Source organism: Cupressus sempervirens, chromosome 2, assembly GCF_028749045.1.
Source record: "Cupressus sempervirens isolate cs-2001-9-10 chromosome 2, ASM2874904v1, whole genome shotgun sequence".
In the NCBI taxonomy this organism is placed as follows: Eukaryota; Viridiplantae; Streptophyta; class Pinopsida; order Cupressales; family Cupressaceae; genus Cupressus; species Cupressus sempervirens.
The window spans coordinates 706,260,888-706,275,814 of record NC_143119.1 but is presented as its reverse complement, the minus strand read 5'-3'; the positions used below and the strand labels follow the sequence as shown (position 1 = coordinate 706,275,814).

Sequence of the window (14,927 nt, the reverse complement as noted above, 5' to 3'; positions counted from 1 at the left end):
ATAGGATTACTTTTTTTTAGAGCTTGTCACTGTTGATGAAATCAGAAACATTGATATGATGACAATCGATACAATGTTGGTTGTTACAATTATATTAACGCAAAGTTTTTATTTTTCCGTGTGATGCTCGGCAACCAGAGGTTCTCAGTTATTTTTTATTTCCGCTAATTCAGGAAACCCTCCCTAGGCAGGATTCGATTTAGGAATTTGTGCTTTCCCATGGTCTTCCTTGCAAGCATTTGATGTGTTGTTCTGCGGATTATATTTGTGAGTGGTGTTTGTAGTGATTATGTTTTGTAGGTCAGATCTAGACAAAATTGACGTGTATGGTTGCAGAGCTCGTTCTAATATCCGTGTGTGGTGTTGTAGCCTTTGTCTAGAAGGCGTTTTTATCTCCATACGCACTGGCTCGACCAAATTTGGGAGATTGAAGGTGTTTTGTGTGTTCGATAAAAAAAGAAAAAAGAAAATTATTATTATCATTGTCGTGGATGCCGTGTGACTAGAGGAATTTCATTTGTTAGACAAAGATATCATGGGCTCCACGGTTTGGTCTTTCAAAGACTTGTCTTCATAAATATTTTTTTTTGTATTATGTTTATGATAAACAGTCACATTTTGGATGGTAAGAGCTCTTTCCTATTTCTAAGCGAATCTTTCATGAGCTGACAGATAGTTTTCATTTTTTTTTAAGGTATAAGGTTGTCTTATAGTGGCTCCTACCATTTCATAATTTACATGGAGATGAGTATTATTATTATTGATTGTGGAATATTGATTCAGTAAGTTAAAGAAGATTATGATACATCATACAAGCATTATGAGTAAAAGTCTTTTATTTTGGAAAAGCATTTAAATTTATGAATCTTTAAAATTCTCTTTCTCTTTGTTGCAGGATGCAACAAGATAAGGATTATAAATCCAAAGGGAGATTTTGAGCTTGAGAGGGAGATTTTAGCTTCAAAGGGAGGCTTCATAGTTAAGAGGGACTACTTATGGAATTCCAATCACTTTCATAGATGCTTATGATGCTTGTGGTATTTGAGACTTAAATGGAATCAAGTCTTAGTTTGTTATGCCTATTTCTATTGTTGTGTGAATAAAGGAGATTGTAAGACCAGCTATGATAACTCTTTCACTATGCGATAGTGAACATCATGTTGAGAGAGTCCATGATGTCATCACGTTGAGAGATTCCATGATGGGAGTTGGTGTCATGTTGAGAGATTCCATGATAGTTCACGTTGAGAGAGTCTGTGAACAAAGGCTTAGTTGTGAGTCTTACAAATCTTTTCATGTTGAGTGATTCCATGAATATGAGTAACTGTTACAGGTTTTCATGTTGAGAGATTCCATGAATATGATTAATTGTTACAAGGTTTCATGTTGAGCGATTCCATGAATGTGATTGATTGTTATAGTTTTTCATGAATCTTATAGGATATATGGGATAAGATTTCATCATTAACATTTTGGTTGCAGTCTTGTGTGATTGTTCAACTCAAGATCTCTCTCTGGCTAAGAGGGAGTGTTGAAGATGGTAGCTGCGATAGAGATCTTTATCTCTGGAAATATGAACGTTATTACCGTTATTGTTATGTTCAGCTGAAAAGGACACTTAAGTTTTAATTTGTAGTATTAAATGTAAATGACATGTGTCATTCTCATGCATTGAGGCATAAATATTCGAAGAGTCATAATTAATTATAGGAGTTATAGGAATCTCAAGAGACCTTTCGGTTATCATGTGAAGAGTCTCTCCTATTGTTATATATTTGTATCAAGCGAAGGATATTGTACACTTGAACATTTCGTTATCAATAAAGATACTTTTGTGTTGTGTGGCTGGGTTTTTCCCTTCATTCTCGAAGGGTTTTCCCAGGATATTTTTGGTGTTCTTTGTTTTAGTTTTTCTCTTTCTATTTGTTGGTTATTATCTTTGATTTCTGGGCTATAGTTTTAACAAATTGTTGCGCATCACCCATAGGTGGCTCAGGCTTCTTGATTTCTTTTACCAGCTCATCCATACTCTCCTCAAGAGTCATATCCAATTGCCTCTTTTGCTCAATCATAACCTCTCTCTTCAGCCATATTGGTGTAGTGCCCATGGGAGACATATATTTAGCTGAAGAGGAGGTTTGCACTATTGGCCCTTTACCCTTATCACTCATTCCTAGAGTCTTCTCCTTCTGAGAGAGGTCTATATTGGGAGTCCTTGTATCTGTTGTAGCCAAAGTCCTTACCTCTGAATCTTGAGAAGTTTATTGAGGTTCTTCAGGTATCTGTCCCTCCTCTGATACTTCATGGGCTGGCCTCTGTTTTGGCTCTTCTTCAGGCGCTGCTTGTTATTGTCCTTCGGTGGCAGGAGGAAGAGGAGTGATTGAACCTTTGTCTAAGAAAGGCAAGTCTTGAAATGATGGTGGTGATGTACCCAGAGATCCTTGTGGTAGAGGTGGCATTTGGTTCCAATCCTCTCCCAAAGGTTGGTTCTTGGGTGTATCTCGTATCTTGTCACCCACAATTTCAATTCCTACGGGCCTAAAATCGAAATAAAAAATGTTGAAAATATTTGTTTCTTGACCTTCTTGAGCATCAATCCACTGCAGTTGCTCATCTTTAGAAATGGTAACTTGAATAGGTTCCTTAGGAATGGATGGCGGCTTTACAATGGAGCTTCTTCTTCTCTCTTCTTGAGCAACTCTGGCAAAACGAGTCCTCTGACTCAAGGGGAGATTATCTTCTTCATCTTCTTCATCTTCTTCATCGTCCGCCTCAGGGATGGTTTCAAGAATTAAAGGAATTGGAATAACTTTCTTTTGTAATCTCCCCCTTCGTGTCCTTTTCATAGTAGGTCCAACCTTAGCCTTCTTAGCAGCTGAAGGAGTGGCCTTTTCCTCTTGTACAGGTGGTGACACCTCTTGTGCTTCCTGCTCCGGTCCCTGCTCATGTTCCTGTTCCTGCGGGGGCACTTGTGTAGTATCTTGGGCTTGAGCCGCCTCTTCTTGTTGAGGCTCTTTAGCTTCGGGCTCAACTTGCTTTGGGGAATCTCTTTTCCTCTTATTCTTGCCTTTATCTGCTCTAAAGTAGCCAACATCCTTGTCATGTTGACATATCGTTTCCATCCTAACTGGAGATTGAGCAAGGAAAGTTGGTACTGTAACTTTTGCACCTTTACCATTAATTGGGCGTGCTGTGGCTTGAAAGGTAATAGTCTGTGGAATTGAGTCGAGGTTAAAAGGCTTCTTGATCCAATCCTTTGTCAACTGAATTATGTGCCTAGCCCTGTGGTTAATATTTGCATTTTCGTCCTTGTCAATCTCTGCATTCATAATCGGCCTATCATATATCTTGTCTCGGTTATACAAGGGATCCGAGACATCTTGAGTGTCTTGCTGAACAACTTTGAGCGGGACCTTTATCTTTAAGGCGCTCCTTGCTAGATATAGAGTCATCCTACAATAATCCCTTATTCAGATATCCTAGTCATCTATTGCGTTCATTCAATGATCTTCAATGGCATCTTTGTGCACAAACTGCTTCCCTGCCAAATGCTGAACTCTACCAATATTGTCAAAATAGGGACGAGGGGAGTTGTAATCATCCAAGGGATATTGATCTCACTTTGAATCAAAAGTCATGATATGCTGCTTCTGCTTTACCTCAAATGCACCTGTAGTAATAGGCCATATCCATGTCTTCTTATGTTGTTTTCTCACTCTGTCATATGAAGATGTGAGCAGTCTTGCAATCTCCAATAAAATGAGCCTATCCGATGGATACCTTAGGAGTTTCTTTGGATTCACCATCGTACTAACTACCCTTAGGTAAGTGAATGTTTTAAACTGGATGTAATAGGCCCCAATCTCTGCAATCCTTGCTGTTGCCTCTACTGACATCCTCTTAGCATAATCACCCTCTATGAATTGGATGATTGCAAATATGAAAGCATCATTCACTATTTGGAATTCTTTGCTCTAATTTGATAGCTTCTTCTTTAACAACTGAGGATATACCACATAGGACCAAGCATTGACATCTTGCATGCTTCCCCTCTTGTACAGTCCTGGATAGTCAATTGTCCTCGTTGCCAATAAGTACACCAAATATGATATCATGTAAAACTTGGGGTCAGCTTTAACTCTTACAAGCTGTTCATCTAAGTTTTCACTTAGTATTGTGGTCCAATCAATTGGCATTTTGGCTGTTTTGATGGTCTCTATAAAATATACCATCCATATGTGAAGATGCCCAGCTACTGGTAGACCCATAATTCTACTCAAAAGTACAATAGCATATTCGATGTCATCTTTCATATATCCCCTAGTCATGTCTACCTTTTTGGCTCTGCATCCCGTCGGTGTTCTATCAATAAAAAATGATGATTGTATTATCTTTGTGGCCTTCTTGTCATTCTCCCTATATCATCTTTCTACTTGATGATAAGTTATCTTCACATATTGATCAGCTCTCGGGAGATGGGAAATTTTCTCAATGTTCCTCGGTCTTAGGTCCAAGACTATCTCCTGTAATGTTCCCATCTTTTTAGCATCTTAGTGGAGTTCTTAGCCTTTATGTTCTCCGAAGGCTAAGTGGAGAAATAAGGGAAAATTGATTAAATTAATTTCTTATAAAGTCATTAAATAAAGTAAAATTAAAAGGAGACTTTATAGTTAATTAATTTAATTTTCTAGAAGCACAACTAATTATTGTATTGGAAAGGGGGAAGCTTCTAGAGAGTGCATTTTCTAGAAGTACAACTAATTATTGCCTTGGAAAGGGGGAAGCTTCTAGAGAGTGCAATTAAATAATATTTTATTTCTTTCTAGAAGGGTGAAGGAAAAGAATAAATAGGGAGGGCAACCTCATTGTTGAGCATCGAATGTGTTGCCATCTACTCTTCCGGATAGCTTGTGGAGCCAAGGGTTTTTGCAGTTGTTATATTGATCGTTGGGAACGAACACTCCCATTGATTTGCATAACTGAGGTGGTGAAATATCTTCCGAAGGGTTGCAACTGTTGGAGAAGACAAATCAGTCTTTTCATTGTGCCAAATTTGTGGCCTAGGGCCAGCTTTGTGGAGTAAGGAATAAGTTGGAATTTGCTACAGTGATTTGCTACAGGAAAATTCATGTTTTTGGAGCAATTCCAAGTTTTTATCTACTACATTTTGCATTGTTTGAGAGTAGATATTTAGGGCATTGGTAGAGTTTGTAAAATCTGTTGTAACCTGATTTATATCAGAATTTGTTGCCCTGATGTTTTATTGATGTAGATGTATATTTTCCTATTTGTAATCAATGTTATTCAAAAACAATTGCATCTTCATTGTTAGTTGTTTGGTATGTTCTTTGGAAGCATATTTATTAAAGTTTGGCATTTAGAAAGTAATCAGAATTTACATATGCAATATATCTCTTGCTTGCAAAGTGTTTGACAAAATGTCAAACAATTGAATTTGAGAAGGATTTGGTGTTTCACGAAGTTATAACCTATCAAGGTTATTACATCTCTTTTGTGACACTTTTGATAACTCTTTCTTCGAACACATAGTTCTCGGCCAAAGTCATAATGAGCTCAGAAGACTGCACTGATGTGAGATGTGATGTGACATTCACCAACCCTGATCTGATAAGTGTCGACACCATCAGGGACCTCTCTTTAGGCTTATTATAGAGTACAAGGAATCCATTCCAGTCTATGTGTCCAAACTCAGTATCTCTGATCTTCGAATGATTCTCCCGAAAATGTGATTTCTTTGGTGCACCTTGAAACTTGAAGTCAACGGGTTTTGGAGCAATCTTTTCAGCAAGTGAGGATGATGAGGAAGCCATTTTATTTGCACAAAACATAAAATTATTAGTCTGGAGAGGTGAAAATTAAACCGTAAACAAACCCTAATTGACAAAAAATCAAACCTAGAACACCAAAACCTTGAAAAAACAACTAAAATCCCCCTTAATGGCTTTAAAATGCAATTTAGCGCACCTTGATAGGTGCACTAGGTGCGCTTAATAATGTTTTAAAAGTTCATTTTTTGCGCAGTTGTGCATCTGCACACCCTGATGGGGTGCACGCCTATGCACATTGCAGAAGGAATGTGCAATAGGGGGACTAAGTAGTTTACTTAATGCTAAGGGTGTGCACATGCTCACCTTGATGGGGTGCACATGTGCGCACCCTTGGTCTTGATGTTATTGGGAGAAAAAATGGTGTATAGATGCACACCATTATCTTAGGAGCCTTTACGTTTTGAGTTTGAAAGGTGCACATATACGCACCTTGGATAGGTGTGCATGTGTGCACCTTTCACTTAGGTGTGTTAAGCTTTGTTTAGGTTTTGTAGTTACAAATAAAGGTGCACACTTGTGCACCTTGGGTAGGTGTGCATGTGTGCACCTTTGATGACCCTTGTTTGTGTGTGTAGGGTGGCAGAGTGTCGCACCTTTGGAGGTGCGGAGGTGCGGTTGTCGATGGTGATGATAGAATAATAGAGATAAGAGGAGGGGGTCCTGGGCTTTTATAGGCCTTGGATAGTACGCACCTTTGGAGGTGCGTACTTGCGCATGTGTGCAAGTGCACATCTCCAAAGGGAGATAGAAGCACACTTGCGCACCTATTTAAGGTGTGCATGTGCGCTAGGTGTGCTAGTGCGTACCTTTTCACAAAATCATCATTTCTTCTCAAATTTTTCATTTTTGACTACTGGGTTTTTTAGATAGAGGACTAGGCAGGATCCAAACTCCAAGTAGAGTCCCAAAAATGACTTAGACCTCGGACTAGGCGTCTGGGAAAACAAAAAAATTACTAGGGAGTCCCTATTTCTAGGAGAAATGGGACATGCGTTGTGAAACCACAACAAGGCCTAAATGGAATGTAGAGCTAAAACACCATGACATGGAGCTCTAATGCCAAGAGGATTCGGGAAAGCATTGTGTGCATGAAAAGTTTCACCTTGCCATGCATGAGGGGGATCCAAAGGAGAGTGACTCAAGGGCTCAGAGGTGATGGAGCCACCCTGCACACACAAACAAACAAACCTTTCATTTCTTGTCTTTCCCTTGAGTAGTGTGTTAGCATTAAATCACAACTTTGTTACAAAAGGGAACATATGTGGGGTAAAACCACTCTATGGATTAGAAAGAAAAGCTCCTTCTAAAATAAAAACTAACCTAAAATTGGACTATATGTATGTACATCTTACAAACTTTACAATGTTTTTAGTGGCAATATTAGGTTCATGTTGAATTTAGAGTATGTCTTTTTGAATTTCCCCAAGGCAAAAGGACTAAGATGCTTCTCCACTTGAGGGAAACATTTTTAATATTTTGGTAATGTCCTCTTTTTGAAAGGAGATTATAAAAATAATAATTTATTAGTATATGTGGGTGGGCACACGCACTTATGTATCTATGTATGCATCGAAAAAATGATGTATAACTATAAGAGACAACAAACAACTAGAACAAACCATCATACAAAGGATATGTTTTTTATTGTTTGACAATTACTCCTTTGGAGAATGGAACATCATCTCATTTAAGTTGAAGACCTTCTTTACTAAGTCCTTCCTCTTGATCCCCCTCAAATTTTACTCTGTTTCAAACTATATTGCCCCCATTTGAGATTACCCTATATTTTTCCCTAGAATCACACATTCAATAAACAAGGAACATGATATAGTTAGAGATATAACTTTACCCAAAGAATGTGAAGCAAGATAGATCCTTGTTAAGATCCTACAATCATGTTACACAAATTACCAAAAGTAAAATTCATAAGATCAACCACTATTAGGGTTTAAGAACATAATAATTTTAATCATATAACATATCTAATTTTTTTGCTAGGGTTCGACCACAACAAAGTTTGGATAAGACATGATAGGGTGCCCAAGAGATCCTCTACCCTAGGCCCAAGGGTAGATATACCACTCCTCTTGGCCTCGTGTGTCTTTTCACCATTTCATATGTGGTGGTGAACTTAGTAAGGAAACCTATAATGATTCCTCTCCATCATCTGACCCTTATACACTCTTTTGTGACCTAGACTCCTTTTAACTCATCCCAATGATCACCTAATGTAGAGGTGGGTGAAGAAAGTACAAGAGGGTAAAGTAAAGATAGCAAGTTTGCACAATCCATGAAATGTTGCTGTTATACTGTTGATATTGATGTTAAAAGCTTACACACAATCTTTTCCAGATCCGTAACAACTACAATAGGGTGCCCAAGAGATCCTCTACCCTAGGCCCAAGAGTGGATATACCATTCCTCTTGGCTTCATGTGGCCTTCCAACATCTCATAATATCCCATATGGGCTGAAATTTTAGGTTGTCCCCCCTGTATTTATTTTTTACAACTTCTTTGGCCCTATCCATGGCCTCATAAAGGGACCCCATTGGGGTTTGTTGCCCATCTACCAAGTGGAGAACTCTAACCAAGGGCTTCAACACCTAGAATTGAAACGTAGAAAACGATTATTAATTAGAGAGTAGGGTTATAAATTAATAATGAAAGACTTGATTAATAAGTAGAAAACAAATTAAATATTCAACTTCTGAAGTTTCCAAGTTACCTCCACAATTTCTGTAGCTGGATAAAAAAAGTGGCTGTAAAAGACAATGCGTGCAACAATCTGTCCATCGAGCATCTTTGAATAATTTGACTCTAGCCATTGTGGACTCACAAACATTTGCCTCAAAGGATTCATAAGAAGAACACTTTGCAATGTTAAATTTTTTTTTGCAAATCTTGTGACCGCGGGTCTAATCAAATCCTTCTGATGGGTGAAGTCTCATTAAGCAAAGGACCCAAGGGTGATTGTAGATATATTTTGTTATCTTCCTTGCATCCTCTATAGCCGGTTTCACCCAATCCAATTTTCCTAGATCCTCCAAAAGGTCAATAACATGCAAAGCACAAGGAGACCAAAGAAGTGTGGTATGCTTTTCTTGTTAGATCCTATCCACTGCCACGTATGCCGCTGCATTGTTGGTTATGATTTGCACCAAATTTTTAGCCCTGACTGTCATCACAACATTCTCTAACATTAGAGCCAAAGTCTCAACTGTCTTTACCTTGTTTGAGACATCCAAGGAGTAAAGAAAGACTACTTGATCCTCACAAGAAATCAAAAAGTTGGTGATGGTATGGTTTCTTCCATCCATCCATCCATCCGTCTAAAAGTATGGTGCAACTATACTGTTTCCATTGTAATTTTTGCTCCCCAACCACATCTTTAGATCTAGAAACAACATCTTTCAACAATCTACAAGTGCAAAATAAAAAAATGACATTAAGTACACAACTTTGATTTAAAAAAAATTACATTCAACAAAAATAAGTAAACTGTAAAAGTATTAAAGTTTGAAACAAGTAAACTAACCTCCCACTCAAGTCTATAGGAGTAGGTGGTTTGTAGCCCTTTCTCGCTACTGTACAACCAGTCACAAAATATGGATTTGCTGCAACATTGAAGGAGAAGTTGTTAAAAAGCAAAAAATTGGCACATTGAATGTCAACTTGCCGATGCACATCACTGTTCCCTCTAGTACCCTCTAGTGATGGTTGTGCTCCAGGTGTGTTTCTATGCACAAAATAACTATCAATAGAAGATTTTTGTGGTTTACTAGAACCAACAAATGTGGAAGGTGAGCTTGAGGTTTGGCACTGGTAGGTGCGTGGATTTGTGGGCCACAAAGAGAGCCCACTATCCCCTCTAGTCCTCCTCCTTCATCAAGGGTGACTGGGATACCTGATCACAACCCACATCATTTCATTATGAATCATGAACATTGTTTTAACACAATCAAACTAATAATGGTGATTAGAAAATAATAAATGATTCTTAAAAAGGAAACATACCTTGCGATTTGGAAATGGATGCCCTCATGGCCAATTTTGACCTTTCCTTTTTCAACTTCTTCTCTTCTTGGGCACTGAGCAAAGCAATCATCTTTGTTTTTTATTTCATTTGTAGTGTTATCCCAAACCCTTGTGTTACGCTTTTGTATACTTGCAAAGTGGTACTTATAACGAGATATGCCTCTACAAATTTGTTTTTCACATTTTATGCATGTCACACAATTATACTTCGTTCCTTCAAAGCCATATTTCCATGTAAAGTCTCTAGCCCCTTTATGGCGCGTGCCTATGAATCCAGATGGACATGCATCTATGGGGCCATTGCTAGATGCTGCAGCTGACCCAGTTGTAGAGGAATCCATATTTGCCATTTAATGTAAAATCAGCCTACACATACAAAATAAGCCACAAATTTTTAATAAACATATTTAGGAACAAACTATATTGGATTAAAACTTCAAATAAGTTCAAAGATTAAACACAAGCCAAAACTTGAAAGAATAAAACAAAAAATGTATTAGGTTATGACATTATTGAAAAAACTATGATTTTTTTGGAAAAATTGCAAAAACATGGTGTTAGATTTTAGTCATTACATTCTAAAATGTAGTAGAGAACATTGCAAATGGTATTTTAGTGTCTTAATAAAGTTAGATGCAAGCTATGCAAGTAAGGCAAGACAAAATGCATTATAACTCAAAAGAACAAAAAATTAAGAAACTTATTTGTGAATCTGGTTTTTGCTTGAAAAGATCTTCAAATCTGCTTCAAATTCACTCCTAATCCAGTCGCTCCAGATAGCTGCCAAACATTTCTTTTCTCTTAGACCCTCCTGCTCCACCCAAGATGCTCAACATTGGAAAAGAAATATATTTTGCCGTTTTTCTGGGCGCCTCAGTTTAACTGGTAACGCCTGTGAGCACTTGAAGTCTTCTCGCCGAGAAGTGGTGATTTTCTCGCCAAGAAGTTTTGAACTTCTCCTCCTAGAATACTTGTGCGAAAAACGTAAGTTTTCATGCTAGCCTCAAAATCTCGTGAGAAAATGAGATATCAATGCTAATTATTTTCTATTTTGAACTATGATATCGACAATCTTTCATCAATTCATACATATTCTTTTTTGAGTCAATATCGTTCTTCTTCTGACAATATTTATTAATTTATTCATTAATTAAAGATGTGGTTCAATATTGATGTTAAAAGTTTGTACCATCGATACTTGGCAAAATCCATTATAATCTCTAGGAATACCGTTAATATTGATCAATTATTAATAATATTAATATAATTATTATTGTCATTAATATTTATCAATTACTTATTTGATATTTAATTTTTTTTATAAATTTAAATTTACTTCTAAAAGGGGATATCATAGCCCTACCCTCCCAAAATTGCTTGTCCTCAAGCAATTATATGTTTCTACAAATTATTCAACAGTAACCTTTTGTGATAAGATTTCTTTCATTCTGATTGATTATGGGGTTAGACAGATACACATGATCAAGGCCATCTATTTATAAATCGAATTTTTATTCATATAACACTTGAAAATGTATGCATGAATATGTGAAGACATGAAGTATACATGAAGCATACACATTGATGCATCAAAATATGAAGTATACATATTGATGCAAGAAGACACAAAGTATACACATTGATACATGAAGAGATAGACTATACACATGATATACATATTGTTAGGTTCTTTTTAGAATGTTTTGTTGTTTAATCTCTTACCCCACAGGATGGTAGGATCATGTTCTGATACCACTTGTAATGTCTCCTAATTAGGTTTAGTCTCAGTTAGTACTAAATCAACACAAATTTGATATTTATGGCCCAAGCTAAGGGATATAAGACATTTGAAGTTAAAAGAACTTTTCATCTATTTCATCAGATTAGGTTATCTGTATATTTGTTAACACTAAATCCTACCTTATTACTATTCCAACTCAAAGACGGCAGGAGTAGGTGTTATCCAAGTTGCCTAGATACCAACTTGCAATGAATTCCCTCATAATTTACAGGTCCAAGCCCTTTAGCCTTCCTTGGGATTATGCCCGCAAGGTGCTTGGGGTTGTTGATCCCTACCCTATCTTGTGACAAGAATCCATTGCTTGGATTTATACAAGCCCCTCCTTGGAAACATCATAGCATTCCCCTCTTAAGTCAAATAGTAATTAGTTCTGAGTGCACACACACACACACACACACACACACACACAGAGTATTATGTATTATGTACAATCAGAGAGAGAGAGAGAGAGAGTATTATGTATTATGTACAATTATGATTGCATTATCATTTATATATTTTCTCTTATTATTAACGAATGCAGAATATTTGTGTTTGGTTCTTATATATATATATATATATATGTGACCATATGATGGCTCTTCATCCTTAATATCATATACATATAAAATTCTATAAATTAGTATCTAGTTCAGGTATGTTACCATTTTATTGCTATCATGCTATGCTTACAATAGAGTAATTGATTTTATGATACTTATTTTCTTTTCTATTCCACGTATCTATTTCTTTTATTCTTTCTTATGAAGATCATTCTAAATATATTATTTTCCTATTTAATGATACATAACATTTATTCTTGTAATCAATCTTTCTATATTTCTTTCTTCTCTTCCTTCTGAAGAGTGTCCATTATATTTATATTCTCCTTAATTGGTGATTCCTGAATGAGTGACTTCAATGTTCTTATACATGCAATCTTGAGTGGACCCTTAAGTCCTTTGATAATCCTTAATACCAATCGCATCCTTTCATTAAAACGCTGTCCAGATATTGTGCTTCTTAGATATTGACCTTGGCTTACTTATGTTCTTATATCATTATCCACCCATGTGTTTATGACTAATCATAGACTTAGCTAATCATATGTATTAGATGTTGGCAGTGTTCATTTCATTCTTTTGATTATATATGTCAGATATAATGATTGTAAGTATTACCGCTAAAGCTATATTGAGTATTACTTGCCCATAGATTCTTCAAATGTATATTATCATTCTTTCCATAGCTCGTACCATCTTATGGATAATATTAAATGATGACAGTAGGATACCACAAGTGTTCATTATCAATAGCTATAATCCTCATATCATTTGCAGAAATGCTCTATTGACTTGGAGATTCTCTGTGTTCCCATACTAGGGAGATTAGAGGTTGGTCACTGAATTGTGTGGTCCTAGTGATTAGGACATTGGATGCTTTCTTTGATCATTGTTGAATTGTTCAACATTGATTGGAAGTGTTGGATAATAATGATAGTTCTTATTCATATTGATGGTCTTTCATTAATTCAGACATAGTCTGTGTTGAGTCAATATGGTTCTTTTGACAATATCTATTAGTTTATTCATCAATTAAAGATGCGGATTGATATTGATGTTAAAATCTTGTCTATCGATACTTGGCAAAATCCATTACAATCTCTAGTGGTATCATCAATATTTATCACTTATATATATATATATATTTTTGATAGATAATCGGCCGAAGCCGAGATTATTTATTATTCATTTATTATTGTTGTTAAGATTAATTATTATTACGTGTTAATCTTGAATATATTCGAACCCAAGACCTCCTTGATGAGGTTCTCACAATTTACCATTGCATTGCAGGCTCTTGCCGATTATTAATATTATTATTATTGTCATTAATATTTATCAATTATTTATTTGACATTTAATGTTATTATAATTTAAATTTACTTCTATAAGGGGATATCACAAATATCTCATTAGTTTTCCATTTGGAATTATATTCTGAGCACTTATTATAAATATATAAAATTGTTGTTGGAGCCTTTTTGTTTGCCTGTTATTTGTTATTTTTGTAAGGATCATTACAGCACTGTGACGGTTGGCTTTTTCTGTGTTTGTTATTTTAGCATTTTGGCAAGGGATATTGTTGCAGGAGGATTTTGGAAACAAATTTGAAGACAATAATTGAGGGCTAATATCAGTAGTAGTCTGTTAATAATTAATTGTTTGGAGTTCCTGTTTTGAAGGCAGTGTTGTAGTAGGTAAATGATACACTTGAACAATGTTTTAGTATCATCATAATAATAATTAAATCATATGACTTGTAACAATTAGTGTTCGCATATTAAACAAGATAATGTAGAAGTTAGTGGTTAGTGATTGCTGAGATGCATAAGCGATTAAACTATTGTAATCACACATCTGATACATAAACAATGTTCTTTTGAGTGAGAGGTTGAGATAGGTTTATTTGCCTATTTTGAACTCAGTGTATTATTCTACTGAGGCTTGTTTCTTTATACGCTATTTATGATCTTTGTACAATTTTAGCACTTATTTTGTTTGGAGGCTAGTCACTATCTTTTTTTTGGTCTAATATAGCTTTTTCTTCTTGTATGTCAACACAAACTTCCAAATGCTTGCAATTTATTTTCTAAGATTAATCTCTTGGATTCGTTAACGATTTTAATTTTTATTGAGATTTGGCAATGGTCGTCTAATGAATATTTAGTTGTAAGTTATAGTATGAGTTATGAATTGAGAATGAAGTACACATTGTTAAATTATATTCATTTTTGCCCCTTTTTAAGGTTCTCATGATGCTACGTAATATACTATCTATTAGGTTGCGTGCTTGATAAATCATCAGGAACTGATTGTGTATATTGATGTTGAAGATGTGAAGGTAACAAAATTTCGAGATGTGACAATGGCAACAACTATTCAACACTCATCTCTTAGAGTACTATTTCAAGCACATAAACTTCTCGCTAACCTTGGTAATTTCTTTCACCCTCTCTAATTACATACAAATATCCACATGCATATGCACATTTGCTCAAGCTTGTAAATTGATCTTTTTGATATTAACAAGCCCATTTAGAGTAGAATACTTAACGAACAAATAGTCACTTAAAAATTATCATGTGAAATTGTTCACATATGCAGCCTTATGAGATATAGATTCAGGCCCACCTTGAGTGCACCCATTGTACAAATAGAATATTAATGTATTTTAAGTTGAAATATAACTTATTCAGTCC

At 35.8% G+C, this 14,927-nt stretch overlaps 1 protein-coding gene across 1 annotated transcript in view; it reads left to right on the top strand.

The window, feature by feature from the left end:
• LOC149575329 (uncharacterized) overlaps positions 1 to 14,927 on the top strand; it is a 160,970-nt gene that overhangs the window by 20,577 nt on the left and 125,466 nt on the right. The window contains exon 3 of the mRNA XM_089816023.1: positions 14,562 to 14,663. Within this exon, the coding sequence (XP_089672149.1) occupies positions 14,562 to 14,663 (102 nt within the window). The remainder of the gene's footprint in view (positions 1 to 14,561; positions 14,664 to 14,927) is intronic.